The 23,995-nt window shown below is 41.2% G+C and overlaps 1 protein-coding gene across 6 annotated transcripts in view; it reads right to left on the minus strand.

The window, feature by feature from the left end:
- The window catches only part of DDAH1 (dimethylarginine dimethylaminohydrolase 1), a 125,060-nt gene that overhangs the window by 24,173 nt on the left and 76,892 nt on the right, over nt 1–23,995 (minus strand). For all 6 annotated transcript variants that reach the window (XR_014157415.1, XM_081866148.1, XM_081866150.1 and 3 more), the window contains 2 exons: nt 2,304–2,403; nt 891–964 (listed from right to left, as the gene is read on the minus strand). Coding sequence is in view for 5 of the 6 variants with exons in the window: in XM_081866151.1 (XP_081722277.1) it covers nt 891–964; nt 2,304–2,403 (174 nt within the window). In the remaining variant the exon portion in view is untranslated. The remainder of the gene's footprint in view (nt 1–890; nt 965–2,303; nt 2,404–23,995) is intronic.

A 23,995-nucleotide genomic window follows, 5' to 3' on the forward strand; every position in this document is an offset into this window, starting at 1 on the left:
ACTTTGGAATGTCTCTGGATTGCAAAATTCAGAGCAGTGAGGAAATTAGAAGTATAATAATGTTCTAATTAGTTTATTAGTCTGGGATGTGCAAATTAGGTCAGTCTGCTTAAAAATGCAGATTGAACAAAATTCTCTTTATTCCTTGTATGTATCTTCAAACATTTTCCATCCATACTTTAAGGATGTTCAGTCAAAGAAGAAATATTGAAACATCAACTTTTCGGGAATGCCAACCACTTTTTAAATCAAAATGAAATCAAAATCAAAGATGAGCTGTAACCTGCAAATCTTATGCATGTTTATTTGGACTTAAGTCCCGCACTCCCAGTACCTGGTGCATATGATTGCAGCATAAGACATGTTTTTCAATTATATATTTTTTCTCACGTTTTCTCCAAGTTCTCATGGAACCATGCCTTGTCATCATGACTCACCAGAACCCAGTGAGTTTCATGGTGTGGTGGACCTTTGAACCCAGGTCACAGCAATTTAAGACAAGCACTCTGTCCTCTTTCCTACATTGACACTGTGTGCCTCAGCAGAATTTTATTTATAGTGTAAAAATGAAGTAAGAAAAGATGAACAATCCATTTTCCAGCCTCACAGCCTCAGAATCAGGTATGGTACAAGAACATTCAGGCAATGTTGCCTCCCCCCACAAAAAAAATTGAAACTGATTAACAAAAAATAAATATGTTATTATAGCACAGAAGTGTAGTAATCTCTCTCATTTGTTTTTAGTCCTTGCACTGTGTTAATGCCTTAAATTCTCCACAGAAGATGCCTCAGTACTGGCATATATCTTGGCTCCTTCCTTTTACACAGTGTGCAAAACTTTACCACGCACTGGATCCCCCATCCAAAGGTCAATCTGCAACTCTGCTAACCTTAAAGGTGTCTGCCAGAATTTCTGCACCACGTCGATTGGTCCGCTTTGAAAGACCAACGAAAAACTCCCTGCCTGAGAAAAGAAAATATTAATAGGCATGATTGAGTTCGTATGCAATAAAATAATCTACTGTTTTTGTCCAATCTTGTTGAAGTTAACATCATTTGAATACGTAAACTGAACAAAGAAATGTCCTTTGAAAACATACACACAAAAATCTTGCAACATCAAGTTTAATTATAGTTATAATTTTTTTAGAAATAGTAACTTAGAAGTATAACACCATCACTTCCTTCAGATAGACAAAAGAATAATACTCCAAAAAACCAGAAGGCTTATACATACATAGAAATAGACACTGGGGCCTTTGAAAAGTACTATTGTTCTTGCCTGGTCTCCTGTCCTTTTGAGATCAGCACTGTAACCTGTGCTACACCTAGGTTGTGTGGGCACGATCATCTCAATAAGCTACTCATCTCAGAGTGAAGCCAAATCTTTCCCATCCCATCACTTTTGCTGCCCATTCACTTGACTCTCCCTCTGTGTCCAATCAGCATAATCTCCCAGTGACAGCAACTGAGAGAGAGCAAGGTTTCTGGAGGTTCCCATTCCTTCTTCTTCACCATCTCACTGCTCACTGCTCAAAAAGGGCAGGTGAACAAGCAGCAACGGCAATGAGAAGGAGCAGCGGGGCCTGGATAATTGACCTTTGATGCAATCTTAATACAGTTGTACCTCGGAAGTTGAACGGAATCCATTCCAGAAGTCCGTTCAGCTTCCAAAACGTTTGGGAACCAAGGAGCGGCTTCTGATTGGCTGCAGCCAATCGGAAGTCGCGACAGACATTTGGGTTCCAAAGAATGTTTGCAAATGGGAACAATCACTTCCAGGTTTGCGGAGTTTGGGAGCCAAAACGTTCATCTCACAAGGCTTTCAAGGTATGACTGTACTAACATTATTTTTTCCAAGCAACCTATGAAATAAAGCAGACTGATAAACACACACAAAAACTCAGGGTACCTGTGTGATATGAGCAACTCCTGTTGATAGCACTTTAAAATTGTTTTTAGATATTATTAATGCTCTTATTTTGTTTGTAATTGTGTTGTCTTGTTGCTTTGCCATCTCATACCCCTTTGGGAGGAAGGGTGGGATAGAAATGAAATAAACAACAACAACAAACTTAGTTTAGTTCTCATAATTCACTTGTTATTCTGATGTCAGGAAATTTATTGCATTAGGAAATGATTTCCTGTGTTCAAAGTCTCATGTTACTGTTGGACAAGCAAATTAACTTATGAAAATGTAAGGAGAAAAGGGAAATGGGTTTTTTAAATCAGTACCTTACCATCAAGCTGTCTGTGCAGCCGAAACATTAAGTGACAAAGTTTCGTATTTTATTTTACTGTACCTGTAAATAAAACATCTCCTCCATCTAAGGTTGCATGTTCATCTGTCATCTCTACAATATTCAGGTTAAGGCTTTCAAGTGCTCTCTTCATTACTTCAACCTGTTTGGAAAAGGACACATTTTAGAATTTCATTTAAAGGCTGCAGCCCTAGGCACAGTTTTTAACCATGCATATTGTTCGGCTTTGTATCTGCTGTACTGGAACATCCACAAATCAAACCAAAAAGAGATGTCTGGAAATTTATTTAAAGGTGATATGCTTTTTTAGCCAAGTTTAGAGAACCAACTTTCAATCTGGCATAATCGCACTGATGATTGGTGTTATTAGGAAAGTCTACTTATTTTTGTGAAGGTAGATTCAAATGAAAGACAAGCCCCACCTCCGCCACCCCCCAAATCAATCAGTTGGGAGGGGTTAACCAAATAAAATATTTCAAGATTTAATGCACAGCTTGGACTTGTGAGTACCTCATTTGCTTTGTGATATTGGAAGAGTCCCCAAAATGCATTTCAAAGGCAACACTGACATTAGTCATGCATGCCCTGCAAGACTGAATGTAAGTTTCTGGGAATCTGTTGTAAAGTCTTCTGGGCATCCACATAAAAGCACTTCAAGCATCTTAACTACAGCACCACTCCTGAACTAGAAAACTTCTGTGACCAGAAGCCATTTTTATCTTACAATTAAAAGTTGTCAATTGTGCTAATGCATGGAGGGGGGGGGCAGGAAGTCCGCTCCACTTCATTGTGGGGAGGAGTTGCGGTGGACCGCGTGGCCACCCACTCACCTCCGGGGCAGGGGACAAAGTCCCGCATTGCCCGGGAGATCCCGGCCGCATCAACGAGCAGCCAGCCAATCCTCTGGCTGGTGGGGGCGTGGCCATTGAGGGGCCTGGTGGGAATTTTTCCACTTGGCAAAATTGGCGTGGGGCCATTTGGTTTTCGCCTACCTCGTAGCAATTGTCACAACTTTGTAAGGTTTTGCGGTTAGGCATTGTTTGACCTTATGATGGGGGAGGTGAGGTGTGGCCATCACCTGCTCCTCCAAGCTTAAGGGTATTCTGTTAAAGGAATCTGGGGTGTGTGGATCTTGTCCGAAGTCCGGGGCTGGGCTAGGGCCATGCCATGACCCCATCAGGAACACCTGGGGGAGCTCGAGTTGGTTTGCATCGACGGGGCTCCCCCCTCTGGTGGTTTAGCATACTCCCTGCGCAACGCAGGAGTCAGATACAGTCCGGTTCATTCAATGCCTAAGCCAATACCGTTCACATTCTGTAATCAATAAAGTTGTGGCCAAAATTTGCCCAATAACATTAACCTAATATTTGTGTCCTGTGTGTTTATTCTTCAACAAGGGGGTGGTTGCTGGGTCTTGACATGCAAATAGACCACCATAGTAAATTAACAACTTGGGTATTCTGAGTTGCCCACTCCTTGACAAACTTGCAATTGCTCTGCTATGATTTCCACACTTATTCCTAGATAGACATTAAATATCTAATTTGGTGTGCCATGGGCATCTACTATGCAAAAGGTGGTGTGATTGCGCACAGCTAACAAAACAGTCCTTGCTTGTTTGTAGCAAGTAGTTCAGGTGTTGGCAGTACCACACTGTGTTACAAACATGTCTGCAAAAGTGACATGCAGGCTGGGAACATTAACCCCGCCATATGGGAATCCCTTGCAGATGACCTCAGTGCCTGGGGACAGACAGTCAGGTTGTTTAACCACAGCAGTGACCAGAGAAGGAAAGATCATTGGGAGGAGCACAGAGAGAACACACACCATGGTGCACCTGTGGCAGCAAGGCTGGATGCCACATCTAACTGCCCCACCTGCAATAAAACATGTCTCTCCCATATTGGTCTCTATAGCCACAGCAAGCGTTGCAACTCTCCAAGGGTTTGACTTCAGCCCTGAAGGCATGCTCTTTCATTTGTCTCCCGACGGATGCCAACAAAAATACTTTTAGACACCATAAGTCTAGCAATTTCACTGACCATTCTGAATCATGGATCTTGCTGCCGTTGCAAAATTCAAGTTACTGGTTCACTGCCATAAGAGCTGCCCTCATGTGCGAAGACAAAACAAGTCACAAAGGTAACATGAGAACTGGCTGTAAGGTTCCATTGATTTTTTCTGGATAACACTCAGTATACAGAACGCGCTGCCATGGGAAGAGGCCACATCAATATGATAAGGCAGGTGGAAGTAAAGCAAAAGGCAGGTTCTTAGGAGTACCGAGGCTTATGCTGGCCACAAAGAAAGCAAATGTCTCCGCTGCCTGTGATGGCATAGCAATACCAAGTGAATTGGCTGAGATTAAGTAGAGATTCGTTTAACCTTGTGATACAGAAGAGATGAGACAGATGTATTTAAGTAGAGAGAGAACTCATAAGCTAGGTCATAATTTCTTAAAAAATCTATTCGCCTGCAAGTGTCAAAGCTTAAATATTGAATCAATATGAATCAGACTTAAAAAATTATTTCACCCGTAAAAAAAATTGAGTGTAGTGGTACAAAACAGTGAATTCATTTTAAAAAACCCTGAAGCCATGACCTGAGTTGATCATATTAGTTTGATGCCCATTAATAATATTATGAACTGTTTCAAACTTTAAAATCTCTCTCTCTCTGGGTGAAAGCTAGGTGCAACGCTGAATAACTGCGACCAGATATAGATAGATAGATGATAGATAGATGATAGATAGATTAGATAGATAGATAGATAGATAGATAATGATAGATAGATAGATAGATAGATAGATAGATAGATAGATAGATAGATAGATATAGATAAATAGATATGAAGAAGGTTAATTATTTCCTCCCTGCATCATTTCTTTCCTCTGAAAATGATCACCCCCAGTTGCCAATGGGCATAATGTAACTCCATTATACTTGTCTCCCCCCCCCCAACTGCCTGCAGTGGACTATTAGCAGCTCCAGGGGGTGGGAGAATATTTCAACAAGAAAACCTCCATGACCTCAGATTCCAGCAGTGTCACAGACAAAACAGAGTATGACCGAGAAGGCATTGAACCTGAGCCCTTTAACTGAGCCTGAACTTAACTTAGGTCCCCCTGTGCCCAGATCCAATATTGAAGCCCTTGAGTCAATTTAGCCTTCCTTAGAAGCATATAATCATAGAACTGTAGAGTCGGAAGGGAAGTGCAACCCTCTTATTTTTTATTATTATTTTTTTATTGTATAAAGGCTTGCTAAACTACTCGAGGAATTTTGTGATCGGTGCAGTGGGGAATGGGCTTATAATATCAGAAGCTCTGAACATCAGGTGCTCTCCACTGGTGTGCTGATGTCCGCTAAATTATATTATGTTAGAAGTTCACAACTGTGTTTTTAAGCTCGCCCTAGAAAGCAAGTTGTATGTTTGCTTACAGAAGAAGAGAAAATGGCCTACATTTGTACACATGCCCTTTGAAAAAGAAAGATGCATGTAGAGTCAATTTTAAGTTCAAGAGCACACAACAGAAGGCTTTTATAATAACTGCTACCCATTAATATATCAAGTGGCTGAATGCTTAAGCCTTTATTGCTCTGTGCTGTGATTCCCCCACCCCAAATAAGCACATTCCTGTTGTGAGATGGAATGCATCTAATCCATAATAAATCTGGTCGAGAGACTCTGGGCTTAAGCCAGCTGAGCTACGTTTGAAGAAAAAGGATATTAAATGTGTTTGATGGCATTTATAAGAATCCTATTTCCTTGGCCCCACCACTTTAAAATGGAACTCATTAGTCTTTGCATAGATGCAGTCCATCAACTGCCTCAGCTGCTATATGCAAAATATCTATCCCTTCCACAGTTGTGCCAATGTGCTTTAAATGAAAGCCATTTCTTAAAAAGTTATTTATTGGCACTTGGTTATCTCAACTCTGGCAACAAAACAAATGTTTTCAAAATGAGAGCAGAAATGACAGATTGATGAGCAGAATGGAGGGAGGGAAAAGAAACAGGGAGACAAACCCTTTATTTTCTTAGCTGCCCGGTGCAAACACCGTACAACATTTTATAAAATTGGCTTGAAGCTGAAAACGCTGAACAAATGCCTGGATCTGTGTCAGGCATAGGCAAACTCGGCCCTCCGTATGTTTTGGGACTACAACTCCCATCATCCCTGACCACTGGTCCTGTTAGCTAGGGATGATGGGAGTTGTAGTCCCAAAACATATGGAGGGCTGAGTTTGCCTATGCCTGATCTATGTAAAAAAAAAAAAAAAAAAAAGGCCATGGCTCTGTTGGTCTTTGCATACCCTCTAGAAAATGGCCAGCAAAGAAGTATTCTTAACTTAACCCAACACAGGAGCTGAAATGTCATTTGGTGGGAGCTGAATTTCTCCCACTGTGAATGCCTTGTTCAGAACTTGGTTCTATAGACTACAGGAAAGTATGTAAAAATACATCCTTGTCCCCTAAACCCTGTTCTTTGGGAACAAATGGCAATGCTGAACAAGCCTATTAGCACCACCTCTAAAGAAATACCGGTACCTAATATTATTAGTGAAACAAGCAAGCCAGCGGTACTGGAAATCGTGAAGGCACCATCACTGCTTTCCACAGGGATGCCCATTCCTTACTGCTCCAGGTCAAACAAATGTCCAAGCAACTCGGCGAGTTATGTTTTCAAGCTCTAAACATGAGCTTGCAGCATGCACCCAAATCTTAATTTCTTTCTCATTTGTAAGTGAAACTCTTAATTTTCCTATGTGAGTGTTCAACTGTTTGCTGCTTCAGCTTCATCATCATCATCATCATCATCATCATATTATTTATACCCCGCCCATCTGGCTGGGTTGCTTCCATGAACAAAGCATGTTTGTGTACACATAACATTCAGGTATTCTGCTTGGTTTAATTGACATATATCTCTCTCCTTCAACCAGTCCTAAGCATAAAGTCATAAGGATTCACAGTTCTGCTCCCCACATCAGTTTCACTATCAGCAGCCCCCACCCCCACATGCTACAGTTTTTGACTGTTCCTTTAATTTGAAAAGCGCTTAATGCAAGAGCTATAAAACAGGCATGTGAAGGGCTCTTTAAACAACATCGTCACTTAGGTATACGTGTGTGCTATTTTTAGCCTGTGTGAATATTACATTAATGGATTACAGCTTTATACGTGCATATTATTTAGAACAAAGGTGAAAAATTATTTTTTTAAAAGTCTGAGGCCTAACGGTGAAGGAGGGTTAAGGGAGGGAGAATTCTGGTCAAAATGTACATGATGAAATACGGGAATAAGTTGCGGAGGCATGGAAAACTTTTGCCAATAATTAGCCAGCTGCAAAATACCAGTAAATATTTGGTTGGATAGAGACGATGACAGAAAATGTAAATCTTAGACAAGTATGCTGAGAAAGCAACATTCTAAATACTTTTCTGGTCACAATTACAAAATGGTCAATTGTTAGATGCTGGACTGAGAGAGGCATAGTCTATTCTGCCGGGACCTGCACGGTAGGCCAAGAATGCACCTGCATAAGCGAAGCATTCATTATCTTTGAGACACCCAATATCCCATAATACCCAGACTGACTGCTAGTTCCAAGTCCACCATTGACCACACGCCATGTGCCCCATTTCCCCCCTCCTTTTTTTTGCAATGAAAAGTATTTAAAATTCATGAAGCTTGCTGAAAGCTCAGCTGTCACATTCTACTCATTCCAAAGTGCATGGGAAAAAGAGAGTATAATGGACATTTCAGCTGGAGCTACTATTGCCCTTGAATAACCAATATTCCATTAAATTGCTAATAAACCCACTTGAAGATGTAGATAACAATCAAGCCATACAGGAGCATTCCTTTCCCCTAACACTGAGATGTCAGATTTCACTTTGTACAGTACTGCTGTTTCTGTGCTATTTGTTCAGAGCTTGACGCAAGGTATTCAGAACGCTTGCTCCATTCCAGAGATCACAAGCTGCTCTGTTTTAAAGGGCCCAGAATATGCTTTAGGTGTAGATTACTGCTGAGTCCCTCCTTTTAATTATCGTGGTTTTTGTTTTTTAAAAAGCACCTAAAATGAACGAGGTACTCTACAAAAATAGTTTAAAGAAAATATAAAAGGCTTTGCCTGAAGCCTTACTATCAAATTAATTAAAATACAAAGGGAGAAAGGAGGAGAATTAAATAATAATACAACTGTGAGAATGATGTGATTCTTCTTGCTTCATATATAGTATGAAAAGTTGGAAACGTAATGGCAATGTTTATTTAATATCGCAGGAGAAAAGGCAGCTTATATGGACTTGTGTGTATGTATGCCTGCAGGAATACTAAGAGTATTAGAGCAAGACTAAATGCTGTAAGTCTTATACTGGGGCCTCTTCAAATTGCCATCTAGATTCCATGTTTCCTAAAACATTTTTGTCCTAAACCAGAGTTTGAGAACCTTTGACCACCCAATTGCTGTTGGACTACAGTGCCCATCATGGGGTAACTGTGCCCCTGAAGGACCAGGTGCGCAGCCTGGGAGTCATTTTGGACTCACAGCTGTCCATGGAGGCGCAGATTAACTCTGTGTCCAGGGCAGCTGTCTACCAGCTCCACCTGGTACGCAGGCTAAGACCCTACCTCCCCGCGGACTGTCTCGCCAGAGTGGTGCATGCTCTAGTTATCTCACGCTTGGACTACTGCAATGCGCTCTACGTGGGGCTACCTTTGAAGGTGACCCGGAAACTGCGATTAATCCAGAATGCGGCAGCTAGACTGGTGACTGGGAGTGGCCGCCGGGACCACATAACACCGGTTCTGAGAGATCTGCATTGGCTCCCAGTACGTTTCCGAGCACGATTCAAAGTGTTGGTGCTGACCTTTAAAGCCCTAAACAGCCTCGGTCCTGTATACCTGAAGGAGCGTCTCCACCCCCATCGTTCAGCCCGGACACTGAGATCCAGCGCCGAGGGCCTTCTGGCGGTTCCCTCATTGCGAGAAGTGAGGCTACAGGGAACCAGACAGAGGGCCTTCTCGGTAGTGGCGCCCGCCCTGTGGAACGCCCTCCCATCAGATGTCAAAGAGATAAAGAATTACCTGACGTTCAGAAGACATCTTAAGGCAGCCCTGTTCAGGGATGTTTTTAATATGTAATGCTGTATTGTTTTTAATACTGATTGGGAGCCGCCCAGAGTGGCTGGGGAAACTCAGCCAGATGGGCGGGGTATAAATAATAAATTATTATTATTATTATTATTATTATTATTATTATTATTATTATTATTATTATCATCATGCCTGGCCATTGGCTGGGGCTGATGGGACTTGGGAGACTAACAACCTCTGAGAGACCTCAGGCTCTCCATCCCAGCTCTAAACTTTTTGAACGTTCCTAACTTCTTCTGAATACATTAGTCTCCAAAAGGCTTCAGTTGGACTGCCACAGTCCATATGCTTTGGGTTGACAATTCGAATCTGTGCGACGGGGTGAGCTCCCATTGCTCTGTCCCAGTTTCTGCCAACCTAGCAGTTCGAAAGCACGCAGTGCAAGTAGATAAATAGGTACATGTTGTTGTTTTTTTAAAACACACACACACACAGAGACATTTTTTTAAACTTTCTTTCTCAGTCCTTTACAACGCCCATTGCTGTACCATGGTGTTGAATAGGAATGGAAATGTTGCAATTTATGAAATCACACAAAACGGAAAACAATAGCATCATGGAAAACTAGTAAATTCATTCAAGATGTGCAACAAACTAAACATGTGGTTATTACAAGGGGCATTTTTACAATGAAAGAAGCGCAGGAATCCTCCATCCTTGAGAAAACCTAGTGTTTTATATTTGCAGCATTCACTTAAGAAGTGACTGAAAACAAAGCAACCAATGGCTCCAAAAAGCATTTCATTAATCCTTTCAGAAATCTCTCTGACATGCCGAACACTTCTAAGTGTGGGTTGGTTAGACCACCAGGGCAGAAGGTTCTGGGAATGGTTTTCACTCTGCCATCCCATCAGGCTGTAGACTCTTACCTGCATGAGCTGGCATTTTTCTATCATCTTCTTTCTAAGTTCCAAGCTCTTACAGCAGCCTTATGCAAGCCCAATGGATAATCCACAGCAGACAACCACCGATGGAAGGGAAGGGCCAAGGTAGAGCCACAAGGTGTTATTATCGTTAATTTATAAAGTGTCTAAAATTATTAGGGGCAGTTGAATATGAAAGCAGGCTCTGCTCATAGTCTCGATTTCAAGACATGGCACATCAGAAAGGAAAGGAACAGAATGGTCCTGTCTTCTATGTGTTCTTTCCTGCATGTTCCATTCATTATCTGCGACTTTGGTCCAGATTCCTCAGCCACGTGAGGCTCAGCAGGGACCAACAAGGAGTAAGACCTGGTTGGTGGTGACAACCACCCCTTTTAGCAGAGATTGATCAAACCCCCCCAGCACTACACAGCTTTAAGTATTTACCAAAACCTGGTTAAGAAGGCATTTAGCTGAAAAGAACACACTATCTCCTCATTATGAGTATGTTAAGGCGGTTTTGCTTTTTCTGTGCCTTCACTTTGTTTTGGGGAGGTATTGTTTTTCTGATGTTGGTATTTTCTGGTGGTAGTTTAGTTGATTTGATTACATTGTATGTACAGGTGACTCCCCATTTATGCAGAGGTTATGTTCTGGCCCCCTGCACACATAAAAAAGGAACACACCACAGCCCCTCTGGCTTGCGAGGAGAACCTTCCAGGAGTGGGAAGAGGACTCCCCTTTTGGGCTCTAGGGAAAATCTCCTTATAAGCTGGAGGTGCCGTGGGACTTTGTTGAAGCTTTTCAGGTTTCTTCCTCCCCTTCTGGGTTTTTGGCACTGCACGTATGCGCAGTGGTGCATGACTTGAATGCGTGTAAATGAGGGGAAGCCTGTATATTTTATTGTTGCCACTTTAAGTTTCTTTTTGGGGGGATCTAAGTGGGATATGCTTTACAAATAAACAATTGGTGATATCCTGCAATGATTACGCCCCTTACAGGAAAGAGGCTTTCTCCCCCAGGCACGCTGACTAGTTCTGACAATAAAAACAATGCAAAGGAAACAAGAGAACTACCTAACTACAGCAGAATCTCTACAGCACAAACAAATGACTGGCATGGTTCACCTCCGCTACTGTGCGCACTAAAGCAAAGAGTGGCTCCAAACAAGTACATAGTGGAGATTGATAAGGACACTTGGATAGTGATTTAGTACTCTCAATTTAAGCTATACCCTGGTTCATGCTGTTCAAAGAGCATGAAAGGCAAGACAAGAACAACAGATATGTACATAATATACTTCCCATCTTTGTATCCCAATGGTTTGCAAGGGATCAGAAGAACTGGAAAGAATATCTATATCTATACACCTTCATACCACTTGCTATTAGAGAATAATCTGTGATACCTTTTCACTGAGATTCCAGCGAAACTTTTGCTTTTTATCAATGGAAGCCAAGATTATGTTCAAATAACTTATTGCTAATTTAAATAACCTGGGACATGGGTGGTGCTGTGGTCTAAACCACTGAGCCTAGGGCTTGCCGATCAGAAGATCGGCAGTTCGAATCCCCATGATGGGGTGAGCTCCCATTGCTTGGTCCCTGCTCCTGCCAACCTAGAAGTTCAAAAGCACATCAAGTGTGCTGCTCTTGTTTCGCCATAAGCAGCTTAGTCATGCTGGCCACATGACCCAGAAAAACTGTCTGTGGAAGTGGACAAACACTGGCTCCCTTGGCCTGTAAAGCGAGATGAGCGCTGCAACCCCAGAGTCGTTTGCGACTGGACTTAACTGTCGGGGTCCTTTACCTTTTCAAAATTTAAATAAACCTGTGTAGGGAGGCTGCCAGAAACATAACAAAAGGAAAGAAGGAGACATGGCAGGAAGCCTAAGGGTGGGCTATAGTATTTTTCCCTATAGTACCTTCCCTTCTAAACATATATCAATAACCCCAAAGCTCTATATTTTCCTAAAACTTTTATTAAAGAAAACAGTGTGTGTTGTATAAAGTAAACCTAGACCTCTGCATAAAGATGTGGGTTGTGGTGTGTCCCCCCCCCCCAGCATTGAAGATAGAAAACTAGTCTGTTGGCAGCTTAGACAGATGCAAGCACAGTCCTTGCTTATTCAGAACAAGATTCTACTGGTTTCAATGTTGCATTTTCCTTTCAGTGTTTTAAATCTGCTTCTGTTACTATGTAGACGACCTTCCTAGTTAATGATAAATCTGGACACGCCTTTCAGAACACAGGAACATGGTTGCATTGGGTAGGGTAAAAAGTAGACCAACACAAGTTCTTCACAACCACCCATGAAAAATAGAAGGAAACAAAACTAGTCACGCTGGATGACGGGAGGGGTTGGCATTCTCTGACCAATGCCAAACAAACAAAAAGGACAAACAGAGAAAAGAAACTGCTTTTCCTTTGTTAAGAAGACTATTCATTTCAAGGGGCTATAGGGCTCTATAAAGAGGTTTCATTCTTTCCTACTATGATATACTCGGCTGTAAAAAAAAAAAGTAGTGGGGGAAAAATCTGATCAACACAGCAACCATTTCATATAGCTTTTAAGAGAAAGTCCAGGTGAGACACACTCTACATTGGAACTGCTACAAAAGCTCCTGTAAGTGGGAAGTGATGTCACAAGTGAAATAAATACTTCTGATTGTGTGTCTAGACAATCTGATTCAGTGTGACGTTTTCCAATACATGTGTGGTCTAGGGCAGCTTCAGGTGGCTTACGTGTAGCTTTTAAAAAAATGGTTGCGTTAATTTTTCTCCTCCCTAGCAAATCGTGAACTGCGAATCCCATGTAGCAAGAAATATCCCTGCTTGCCTATTTAATTACAGTTCAGCTTATAACAACAGAAAGAGAGTTGTTTGTTTAGAAAATTGGTGAAAAATCTTTCGGTTTTTATACATCTATCCTTCCTTGGAGCAAACACAGTCTTAAGCTTTTGTGAACATTTGATAAATCTCTTAGCAACTAGTCACTAGAGTGGATTCAGCCAACAATGGATGATTCACAGTTTTTAGCACAGGGTTGTCTGCCAAATGGCCTGAATAAACTCATATTGCTAGACACTACGGCAAAATGTACCCTGATCTCTTCGAAACTATTATATCAGAGGAAAGCTAAGCTGCGTACATTCCTCCAACTCGGTTGACGCCTGGAGAAAAAAACAAATGCCTACTAATCCTACGTCTCTCTTCTCAATGCCACATAGGACCCAGGTAATTCTTCTAAAACTTGCTTTTTTGACAAAGTAGTGATCTCTGTTCCTCTTAATTAGAACAACTGTACTTCTGGCTGAAAATGCTTCAAAACTACTCTACGCAAACCAGGGACAAGATTAAAATAAGGGTTCTCAAAGCCAGTTGAAAGATTGCAATGGAGACACCCTTAAGGACTTATTTATATGACAGGCACTGTAGTCATGAGATAGACAGGACTGCCATGTAAAATGGAATGAAATAGTCATGCGAATGCTGGTGCCAGATGCAGAATTCAGAGGAAACAGGGGCTTGCATTATTTATTTATTTTGGGATGCCATTATGGACACTCATTAAAGCTGTTCTCACAGCAGCATGCAAAAAAAAGGCTGACTCATCCTCATTTTGCCAGTAGTGTCGCATTTCCAAAAGCGTCTCCATGAATGGCAACTGCAACTGGAAATCAATGTGCAATGACTCAAAATGCAGACAGCCTTCCAGGTCATGTGGCCAGCATGACTAAAGCACTTCTGGCGCAACAGAAGCCAGAGCACACAGAAACTCTGCTTACCTTCCCAGTGTGGCGATACCTATTTATCTACTCGCACTGGTGTGCTTCTGAACCACTAGGTTGGCAGGAGATGGGACAGAGCAAAGGGATCTCGCCTCATCATGTGAATTTGAACCGCCAACCTTGGAAATTCTAATCATTAAAAACATGTTGAGGGGGTGTGGGGAATAGCTACCTAATGAGATGATGCGGCAAGAGTACAGATAATCACTCAGAGACACTGCTTCATATCTTGACTGGGATCCCTTGTTGATATTTGCATGGGGGGTGAGAAAAAAACCTGCATTCCACAAAGCAGTAAATTTTGCCTTCACGGGCATGAGTGACTTCATTGGAAAATGCAGGCTAGCCTTAAATGATCTTACTTTCACATCTAGCTCTCTTCCAGATGTTATTCATTTTACAAATATCGCAGCAACTTAATGTTAACTATGTCCCTTTAAAGAAAGAAGTTTGCATGGCCACCGGTAGATCTGGATGATCCGAGTGCAAATCGGCCAGGATTTTATTGGGCAAGCTGCTAACTTTTATTCTAATCTACATAAATGCAGATAATTTACACAACTGCTTCTTGTCCAATGCGTTATTGATGTGGTATGTTGTATATCTAAAGAAAACCTATCAGAGGAAAAATGGGCTCAGCAGAATGGAGAGTGGCCTGTAGTAATGATGGAGTCAAAACCGTAGGTTTTTTTAAATGTTATTTGATACATACAAGATATATTGTGTTCTCTCTCAATGAATACAAACAAGAACTTTGGCTCAAAACAATGGTCTGGTTTGGATACACCCACCCCACAAAACAAATAATGGTTGCATTGTGGAAGATAATGAAATTGAGTATGCCATTGGAAGCCTTTTGAGGAAGAGTAGGTGTTCAATTCAGAATGAATCTTGCTTATACAGATACCATTGGTGCCAAATAATATAATGCATTTGTAGTACCCACCTGTGTGGCTCAGCAAGACACGTTTGAAGTTGCTCCTAGCTCACTAGCTCTTTAATTGATTGCCTCCTCCTTCCATCTTTTCTTCTGACGTGACTTTTGCTTCTTGGATTAATATCCTGATCAGTATTCTGGATTAATACCCTGATTAGTTAAGTAATGTAACATCCATTTGGGGTGTAGTGGGGAACTCTGGCTTTAAAACAAAGCAGGATCTCTGTACCAATGTGTCACGTGAGAGGGGAGGAGAGAGGGAGAACACAAGTCTGATGCTTGTTCCTGGCTTCACAAACCAGGTTTCTCATAAGCAACAACATTACTCCAAACCAGACCATTGTTTTGAGCCAAAGTTCAGTCTTTCATAATGGGACGTGGGTGGTGCTATGGTACCGCTCCGGCAGGAAGGTAAATGGTGTTTCTGTGCACTGCTCTGGTTCTCCAGAAGCAGCTTAGTCATGCTGGCCACATGACATGCTGGCCACATGTCTGCAGACAAACGCCGTTTCCCTCAGCCTATAGAGCAAAATAAGCACCGCAACCCCAGAGTTGTCCACGACCGGACTTAACGGTCAGGGGTTCTTTACTTTTACTCAGTCCTTCATAGATCATCTTGCAATATCAACAAGCCATACTTAAAACAGTACCCCAATGTAATCCGTTAATTTCTAAGCATGAACCGTTAATTTCGGGGTGGGGTCCTAAGCATTACAAGTTTGGGCTATGGCACACATCATAAACATGTTACACAATTAATGAAGCTTAATATGTGCTGCAAAAGTGGTAGATTTAAATGTTGATGAAATACCAGGAGCAGTGTGTTATGCAGAGCAGGAAGAGCCATTTACCTTTTTCTTAAACCTTTTAAGGGCATCGGAGGATAATTCTGTGAACCTGTCTCTTCACACATATTTCTTGCAGCTGCTGAGATGACTTCATAGCCAAACTCCGAATTTGGATTCCTACATGTTGTGATAATCAGCTGGGGTTTGGAAAATCATTCAAAAAATCAAAACGTTCTGGCAACTTAACAAGGCTTCTGAAAAAACAACAGTTTAACATCTGGAACTAACATTCTTCATGGAAGCTGAGATTTACAAAGCACAGAACATTTTCTCTTATAGTAACTTTTAGTTCAATAAACCTAATTGAACTTAAAGTATAAAACCACGAGTGTTTGTATACAGATGTTGAAATGTTTCAATTAAAATAAAATATGCAACATGAGAGCTCCAAAGCTGTTTTATAATCTGAATGGGCAAGGACACTGAAAGGGAGCTTACAGACTTCATGTTTAGTTCCACCACATGAATTTCTTCTAAGAGTTCTTTAATACCACAGCCAAAGAACTGGCTGATTTATTTAATTCAAGATGTGAAATTCAGTCCCACCTTCCTTTTTAGCATTTGCCTTCTTCACCCATTTATCAGAGCCCCCCTTCGGCTTCTGTTTCTCAATCTGTTGTTTACTGTGAACCCTTGCCTCACTGGGCAACCTGCCCCATAGCTCCCCTATTTTTCAGCATCTATTTCAAGCTCTCAGACAGCCCAATGAAATTTCTGCTACACCTAAAGTCTATGTATGGTTTTACTGTGAGTAAAACCATAAACAGACCTTAGGTATAGCAGAAATTTCTGTTCCCTCGCAGATATTTTGCTAAGCACTTAGAATGGTCATGTACATTCTACAGCACCAGACCAGGCCAACCAATCAGAGGCTTCCTTGCTACAAGCGCAATCAGGCACTTCCCTGTTGTTTCTTATTTTATTTGATAAGGCCTTTGACAGGGCTTGGATATACCCTAATTCAAAATGTGACAGCACCTGTTGGAATCAATTATAAACTTCTGTTAATTGTAACTAACTTGCTTCATCAATTTTAATAGTACTTACAGAAAACTAACTTCCCACTGTATTTTACTGCTTGGTCACTATACCAGTAAGTAGCTGGCTATAATTAAAAGCTGTCATACGGCATCAACGCTAGAAAAAAATATTACAACAATGTTACATCTACCATTCCTTGGCATCTTCCTACTTAATTTTATTAGAACAAAAGAAGCAGTGGAGAAAAAAAAGTAGAAAAGAAATCCTAACCATCCAAGCTCCACCTTTTACTACAAACAAACTATCAAGATAAATGGAGATCATTATAATATTGTTAAAGGAATGTTTCAACTGTCAGTTATTCAACCCAGCCTTAGGACAAGACTGACAGCACTGTCAATCAGCAAAACAGCACAACATTACAAAATAATGGTTTTAGGAATGTTGCAATAGCAATGGCAATCAACATAAATGTTTACTATCACAAGCTGCTAGTCACTTGAGTAGAGCTCTCTCCAAGCCGAATATATTCCTGACACCCACAAACCTGTTTTTAGGACTACCTTGGAGAAGTTATCTGATCACTTCTGTTTTCTGCCCCCAGATCAGTCCCCTTCCCACAGCGAGGGAGAAATAGATAAAGCACACACACACACACACACACACACACTACACTTTGCCATGGGCTATATATGAAAACACATATAGCTTGAAGATGAAGTTGGAAAGGGTATTACTTCCAAATTTGTCCTTCACCTCTATGTACTTTTCAATGAAAGGTAACCCCCACACCCACCTCATGACAAAGGAGCCACTGAGGGAAGGATCAGAGCCTCTGTGGCAACCAGGGGAAGAGTGCCTACAAGTGCCATTCTGGAAATTTCTACACAGTATGGGCTTTGGTGCTGCAGGAAATGGTTATTAAATGAAGGATTCTGAGCAATATTCATTTAGCAGAGGCAGTCTGGGAGACAGATTTTTTAGAAAAAATGGTTTGCCATAGCCTTCTGATAAATAGCGTAACATAACCCAAGAGGTATCAACCTGCCCCCAGTCTAAGCTAACACTCCATGTACATCACTGATGAAGAGTGTGGCACACCAAATCATGAGCATAAAGGTGCTTTGTCCAGTGCCCATTTCCCCTATGGTTTATCCTTTCCCATATATCCAGCTTCTGTGATGTAGTTTTGTATAATGTCTCCTGTGAAAATGCTCAAAAATAAAATGAAATCCCACTGCACAATTGTGTCACAGCTGCAGTTTTCGTACAAAACAAAAATCAATTCTGCTAATCTAATCCTTCTCAAGACACCATACCCTCCAACATTTCTCTGGTGAAAATAGGGATGTCATATTCAATTATTATTATTATTATTATTATTATTATTATTATTATTATTATTATACCATGCCCATCTGACTGGGTTTCCCCAGCTGCTCTGGGTGGCTTCCAACATATATAAAAACATAATTAAACATTTAAAAAACCCTTCCCTATACAGGGCTGACTTCAGATGGCTCAAGGGTCGGATAACTTCATACCCTCCAACATTTCTCTGATGAAAATAGGGACATCCTAAGGAAAAGCAGGACATTCTGGGATAAAATCAGAAACCAGGACAGCTTCTGTAAGTCAGGGACTGTCACCGGAAAGCAGGGACATTTGGCGGGTCTGAAACACAGGTAGCATTTCAATCCCCATTGTTGTCCAACATTTAACATACAACACATCACATCCAGATTAAAATGTCCTACAAACAGGAGAGGAAGGAACAAGTGAAGTGGCTGCAGGATAAACAGTAGACGTTTTAATAAAACAAAGCCAGATGGCTCAGAACAAGCAAGCTGTGCCACATGCTATAGGGGAAAGCAAAAACCTAGAGGCCATTTCCTTAAAAATGCAAAAAAGATGTCCAGCGACCCACTGCTTTTTACATCTTCAGAGATGCTGCATTTAGCTACATTCCTTGCTCTCTAATAACTAGCAACAGGCAAGCCTCAGAGCTGGCTGACAATCTCAGGAGACAGGATCTTGCAAGAATTTCCTGCTTCTGGTTAGGCCAGACAACAGCAGACACTCTTGTGGTATTTTGGCACTTTCGTACTGCTCCTTATTTGTCCAGGCCAAAACTCAGTTTCAGTGGAAAATTAAATAGCTTAATTTTTAGGATATTAGAATTTGCTTTCTTCTACTCTTTTAGCCTTCCTGGTTTACAATGTTATTAAAGGCTACTGTGTTATTAAATTTATGATTTCTGTTTATCATTAAAAACCAGGGAGATGTGTCGCTCGGAGTGCAAAAACACGGCAAATGTTACATAACTGTTATCCTGAATGAAGATACACCATGAGCTCTCAAAGCAAGATTTCTTGGACTTCAGTTAAAGTTAGTTATTACTACACGCTATTGGAACAAGTTAGTCATGACTATCTTAGGTTCCATTGCTTTCAGTGGCACTTAAGTCATAACTAACTTTTGCTGAATTGGGATCTAATGTATCTGAACCATACATTAGCACCTCCAACTACAGATGCCCTGGTCCGTATGTGTTTTTACAAACAGGCGTGAGATGCACTCTGTATAAGATCTTTGCCAGCAAGTAAGAGCGTTTTCTGCATATATATGCATTTGGCAAGGAAGCCAAACCATCAAAGATGGTTTTGTGTGCTGAAAACCCTTCAAAATGAACCACAGCCAGCACACATTCAGCATTCTTTATGTAATGGGAGCATCAGCAATGCAGATAATTTCCCTCCTATCTTCTGCTGTGGACATGATGTGATTCTGGGTCCTTTTGTGACCTCAATGTTTTGAGGACATGTGCATGCATGAAAGGGTGTGAGTGAGCATTTCTGTCTGGGATCAGGAAAAGAAATGCACATTGGGTGTTTTCTAAGTACTTAATTTGTTGACCATAGAATGCATATTGTGAACATTTTCACTGATGGATCAACACCTGGTTAGGTGCTGCCACCTGCCCAGGTACCATAATTTCACTCTTCAAGAACTGGTGATGCTATACCAGCTATTTCTGGCAAGGGAAGGGAGAAAATCTGTATCAGAGGATGGGAACTGGAGGGAGCACACATCCTCAAGGATAGCAACTGCTCTGAAAAGCATAATTTGTAGGGAGTTATATGAAAGTGCCCACCAAAGGGAGTCGTCTGCCACACTGCCAGCCCCAGGCTTCACTCCCCTCTCTGGGATATCTTGAAGAGCAGGAGCCATCCTTACCTAAAGCTTTGCAATCTTTTCCATGCTGGTTTTTCTAAGTGAATTAATTGGCAACTGAAGTGAGAGGGATGTAGGCTTTGATTTCATGTGTTTCTGGTTCTGAAAGTTCTAGCAACTTGCCTACTAGGGTCTGGCCTGGTCCACAGTCCAAGACATTGGGCCCTGAAAGCGTTCCTACAAGTCGGTGCCCTTTGCCATGTCTTGAATACCTTCCCAAACCTTGTTGTGATCAAAACTGGGACGTTTGTTATTTGCTCCTCAGCCAGCTGATTCATGTGAGGCAAAAAATTGCAGCTTTTGGTTGGGTGCTCTGGCGCGAGCCACCCGACTCATACCAGAATGCCCAACACCCAAACAGGGGGACATTCCAGGATCCAATCAGAAGCCAGGATGGCTTGTGCAATTCTGGAATGTCCCACTCAAATCGGGACTGTTAAGAGCTATGGGCTTGGGGCCGCCAGAGTCACATCAATAGAGTTTGTACAATTACAGAGGGAAGAGTATTCTATGCACGCATTGTGTATATGTAGTTTATTTATTCTTTTCCTATACATGAGGAAAGAGCTAAGAGGTCCCTCTTCCTTCCCCCCGCCCCCATTCTACTCTTCTGCTTCAAACTGCAACTTCAGCAACCTGGCGTTCTGTAGTCTGGAACATTTGGATGTGATTTTCCAGCACAAAGTCCCAAAGCATTACCGTACTTGTTTAGTAATGCAGTAACGATCATTAACAAAACGACCTTTGAATCTTGAATTAGGGTTGCCAAATTTCAAAATGTGAAAATCCGGACACAAAAGTTTTTGAGCTAAAGATCTACACTTCACCTAAATCTATACTTCCGGCATGGGATTTTCCTGGACATTCAGCGATTTCCGCCCGGACACAGTTTCTGACAGCCAAATTCTGGCTATGACCAGGAAATTCCAGATATATGGCAACCCTACTTGAATACAACAGATTTTCAGTTAGCAATGAGTATTAGCTGCAAACATTATAACAGACTCCTTTAAACATATTTCATACATCACTCTGGAAGGCATAATAATGTGAAATTAATTTATTATGGTCATAGACCAGAAAAAAAAAAACAAAAAACAACGGTAGTTTACAAGGGGAGTAATAGTGTCAATTTAAAAAAATTATACATAGGAGCAATACACATATGCGCGCACACACACACACACACACACACGCGCGCGCGCTAGAAGGCATAATAATGTTTTATTTAAAATCATATCCCCGTTCTTAAGTTTTTCCATTTCAGGTCTCAGGAGAAATGAGTAGGGATATGTTTGTTTTGCTTCCTCCCCCGCCCCCCAATCAGGGTCTTCTGTTGCCCCCCCACAAGCTTTCACTTATCTAGCTCCCTTTTTTTGTAGAGATTGGTTATGCAAAGCTTTGCCACAGTCAAATGTCCCATAGCTTTTGTTAGATCAATGTTTTATGAAGAAACCCTTGGACATCTAATAAAATATTTAACATTATGCCAGAAAGCATAATTAACATGGTTACTTGTACAAATTATTTTCTTTCCTCCACAAACATGACAGAAACTCATTACTTAATTACCTTTTTAAAAAGCTTCTGGCTCAGGCAGCTCCATTTTTGCTGAATTTTCCCTTTCTCCTGAATGCTAGTCTTTCACTTCATTCCAGAGATTCAACCACAAAATAGGCCTGATATCTGATGACACATTTTCTTAAGCAGATAACCTTGAGCGCCCCAAGGTTAGTAACCTTGATTGCGCTATTCATATAGTACATTGTCAAAACGCCTTGCCAAATGTTCATATTTCATGGGTGAATAAATATAGGCTAACTTAGAAGGGTGAAATGGCTAATAGACTGTATCATGTTAACCATATTCTTGCTACTTTTTCTTCTTCTTTACAAGGTGCTCAAAATGCAATTTTTAACACAATGAACAGTTACTTCTCAGTCACATTTTTAAAAGGTGCACAGCCCACTCAGTACAAAATTCAGGATGTCATCAATCACATACTACCTTTAAAAAATAAAATAAAACCTCTTGCCTAAAATCTTTGTTACAAAACCAAACTAGATAAGGTATATGTTGTCATGTTAAGTCTGCAATCTTCAAATCAAATTATTGGTATACTCAGTCAACTATTGATTTAATCATAGATTAACCTCCTACACAGCAATTACAGGAGCTGAGAACAAGTGGACTTGTAGCATCAAACTTTGCAAGCTACATGGCCAGTTGTACTACCTTCATTGCACCAAACTGGATGAGAAGAAACTCTAAGACAACACATTATCTGAGAATGAACCCCATTGAATTCAGCAGGACTTACTCCTGGGTAGACTTGGTTAGGATTATATATATAGGCAGCATAGCTCTATCAGTCTAGAATGGCATTGGACCAGTGCACTTAGGTTTTCAGTTGACATGTTTACTAAAAGCTGGATGTTATTTATTATGCACTAGAAGAGTAAATGTTAGAATAAGGTGAAATCTGATGTTCTCTTTTCCATGCTATAGCTACTCTTTCCTGCATATTTTCCTTCTGTATTACTATTATTATTGAACAACAATGGATAGAATTCATTGTACTGTAGCACTATGACAATCACTCCATCAATGCAAGAAATTCAGCTTGCCAGATGGAACAATGTCTCTTCTTCTCCTTCCTGCTGTAGTGGGGGTTCCCCCACCCTGAGCCAATTTTTGGGGGGGCGCATGGGGAGGATAGGGTGGAAAGTTTGTTGCTCTAGTGACTAGTCCTTGTGCAAGTTTCCACCAGTAGGGCTTGTTAGTTTAATGGGTTCAACATACAAAGCCACACACCTATATTGTTTACAATTTCAACAGCTCTGCTCACAAAAACCAACGAACAAAAAAACTTTATGTAGAAAATCTCAGTTTCACCATGTATGACGGCCTGAGAATGCTCACAGTTCATTAAAGTAATTATAATTACGTTGGCCTTCTCTGAGAGAAGAGCAGAAGAAACATTGCTTCAGAATCAGGTTGCATATCAATGAGCTGTTCTTCATTTTCCCTTTTTGTATTAAGGCATTCACAGCCCGTGATAAAACAAACAAACACATACCTTGTCAAATGTGATGAGTGTGTGTATATAGAATTAGGTGTGCAGAAAAAGATCAGCTGGGCTTTGTGGAGACAGGTGCCTAATTCTACACACACACACACACACACACACACACACACACACACACTGCATCCAAAAGGATGCACCATAGGTATACATATTCAAGTACAAAAATAAAGGGAACCAACCAAGTAAATATTTGATGGAAGACACGTGGATATTTAAGCACATCACTATTTCCCCTGTTCTAAACAAAAAACAAAAAACTCATCATCCCACTCCAGCTATTGAGCACTTTCCCTTCTATGCTTTATCTCCAAGCTCCTGGCATGTGCTACTTAACACCCCCTGTCCAAACTCTCTTTCCTGCAGCTGTCCTTTGACACACAACCCTTCAAACCAGCTTTTTAACCCTGCACCCCACAAAAAATTGCCCTCATGGAAATTACAGAGGATCTGTTCAGCATAAGCTGTAAGCCTCTGGTAGTGGGGACCTATGATACTTGTTCTTTCCAAAGAGAGAATATATATGATGCTATGTAAATGCAAACAAGTAAATTAGACACTCAGTCCTCCCTTGCTATGAATGAACAACACCCGGACACACACCTCAGCAAAACACACACAGGATCAATAACTCCCATAAGGACAAATAAGAGATACAAAGCCTGAAGGAAGTGTGAAGCAAGCCCAAAGACCAATAAGGGAGACAGAGTTCAGTTAACACATGGATAGGCAAACTAAGGCCTCGGGGCTGGATCCGGCCCAATCACCTTCTAAATCCGGCCCGCAGATGGTCCGGGAATCTGAGTGCTTTTACATGAGTAGAATGTGTC

Source organism: Podarcis erhardii (genome assembly GCF_964252035.2).
Source record: "Podarcis erhardii genome assembly, chromosome: 6".
In the NCBI taxonomy this organism is placed as follows: domain Eukaryota; kingdom Metazoa; phylum Chordata; class Lepidosauria; order Squamata; family Lacertidae; genus Podarcis; species Podarcis erhardii.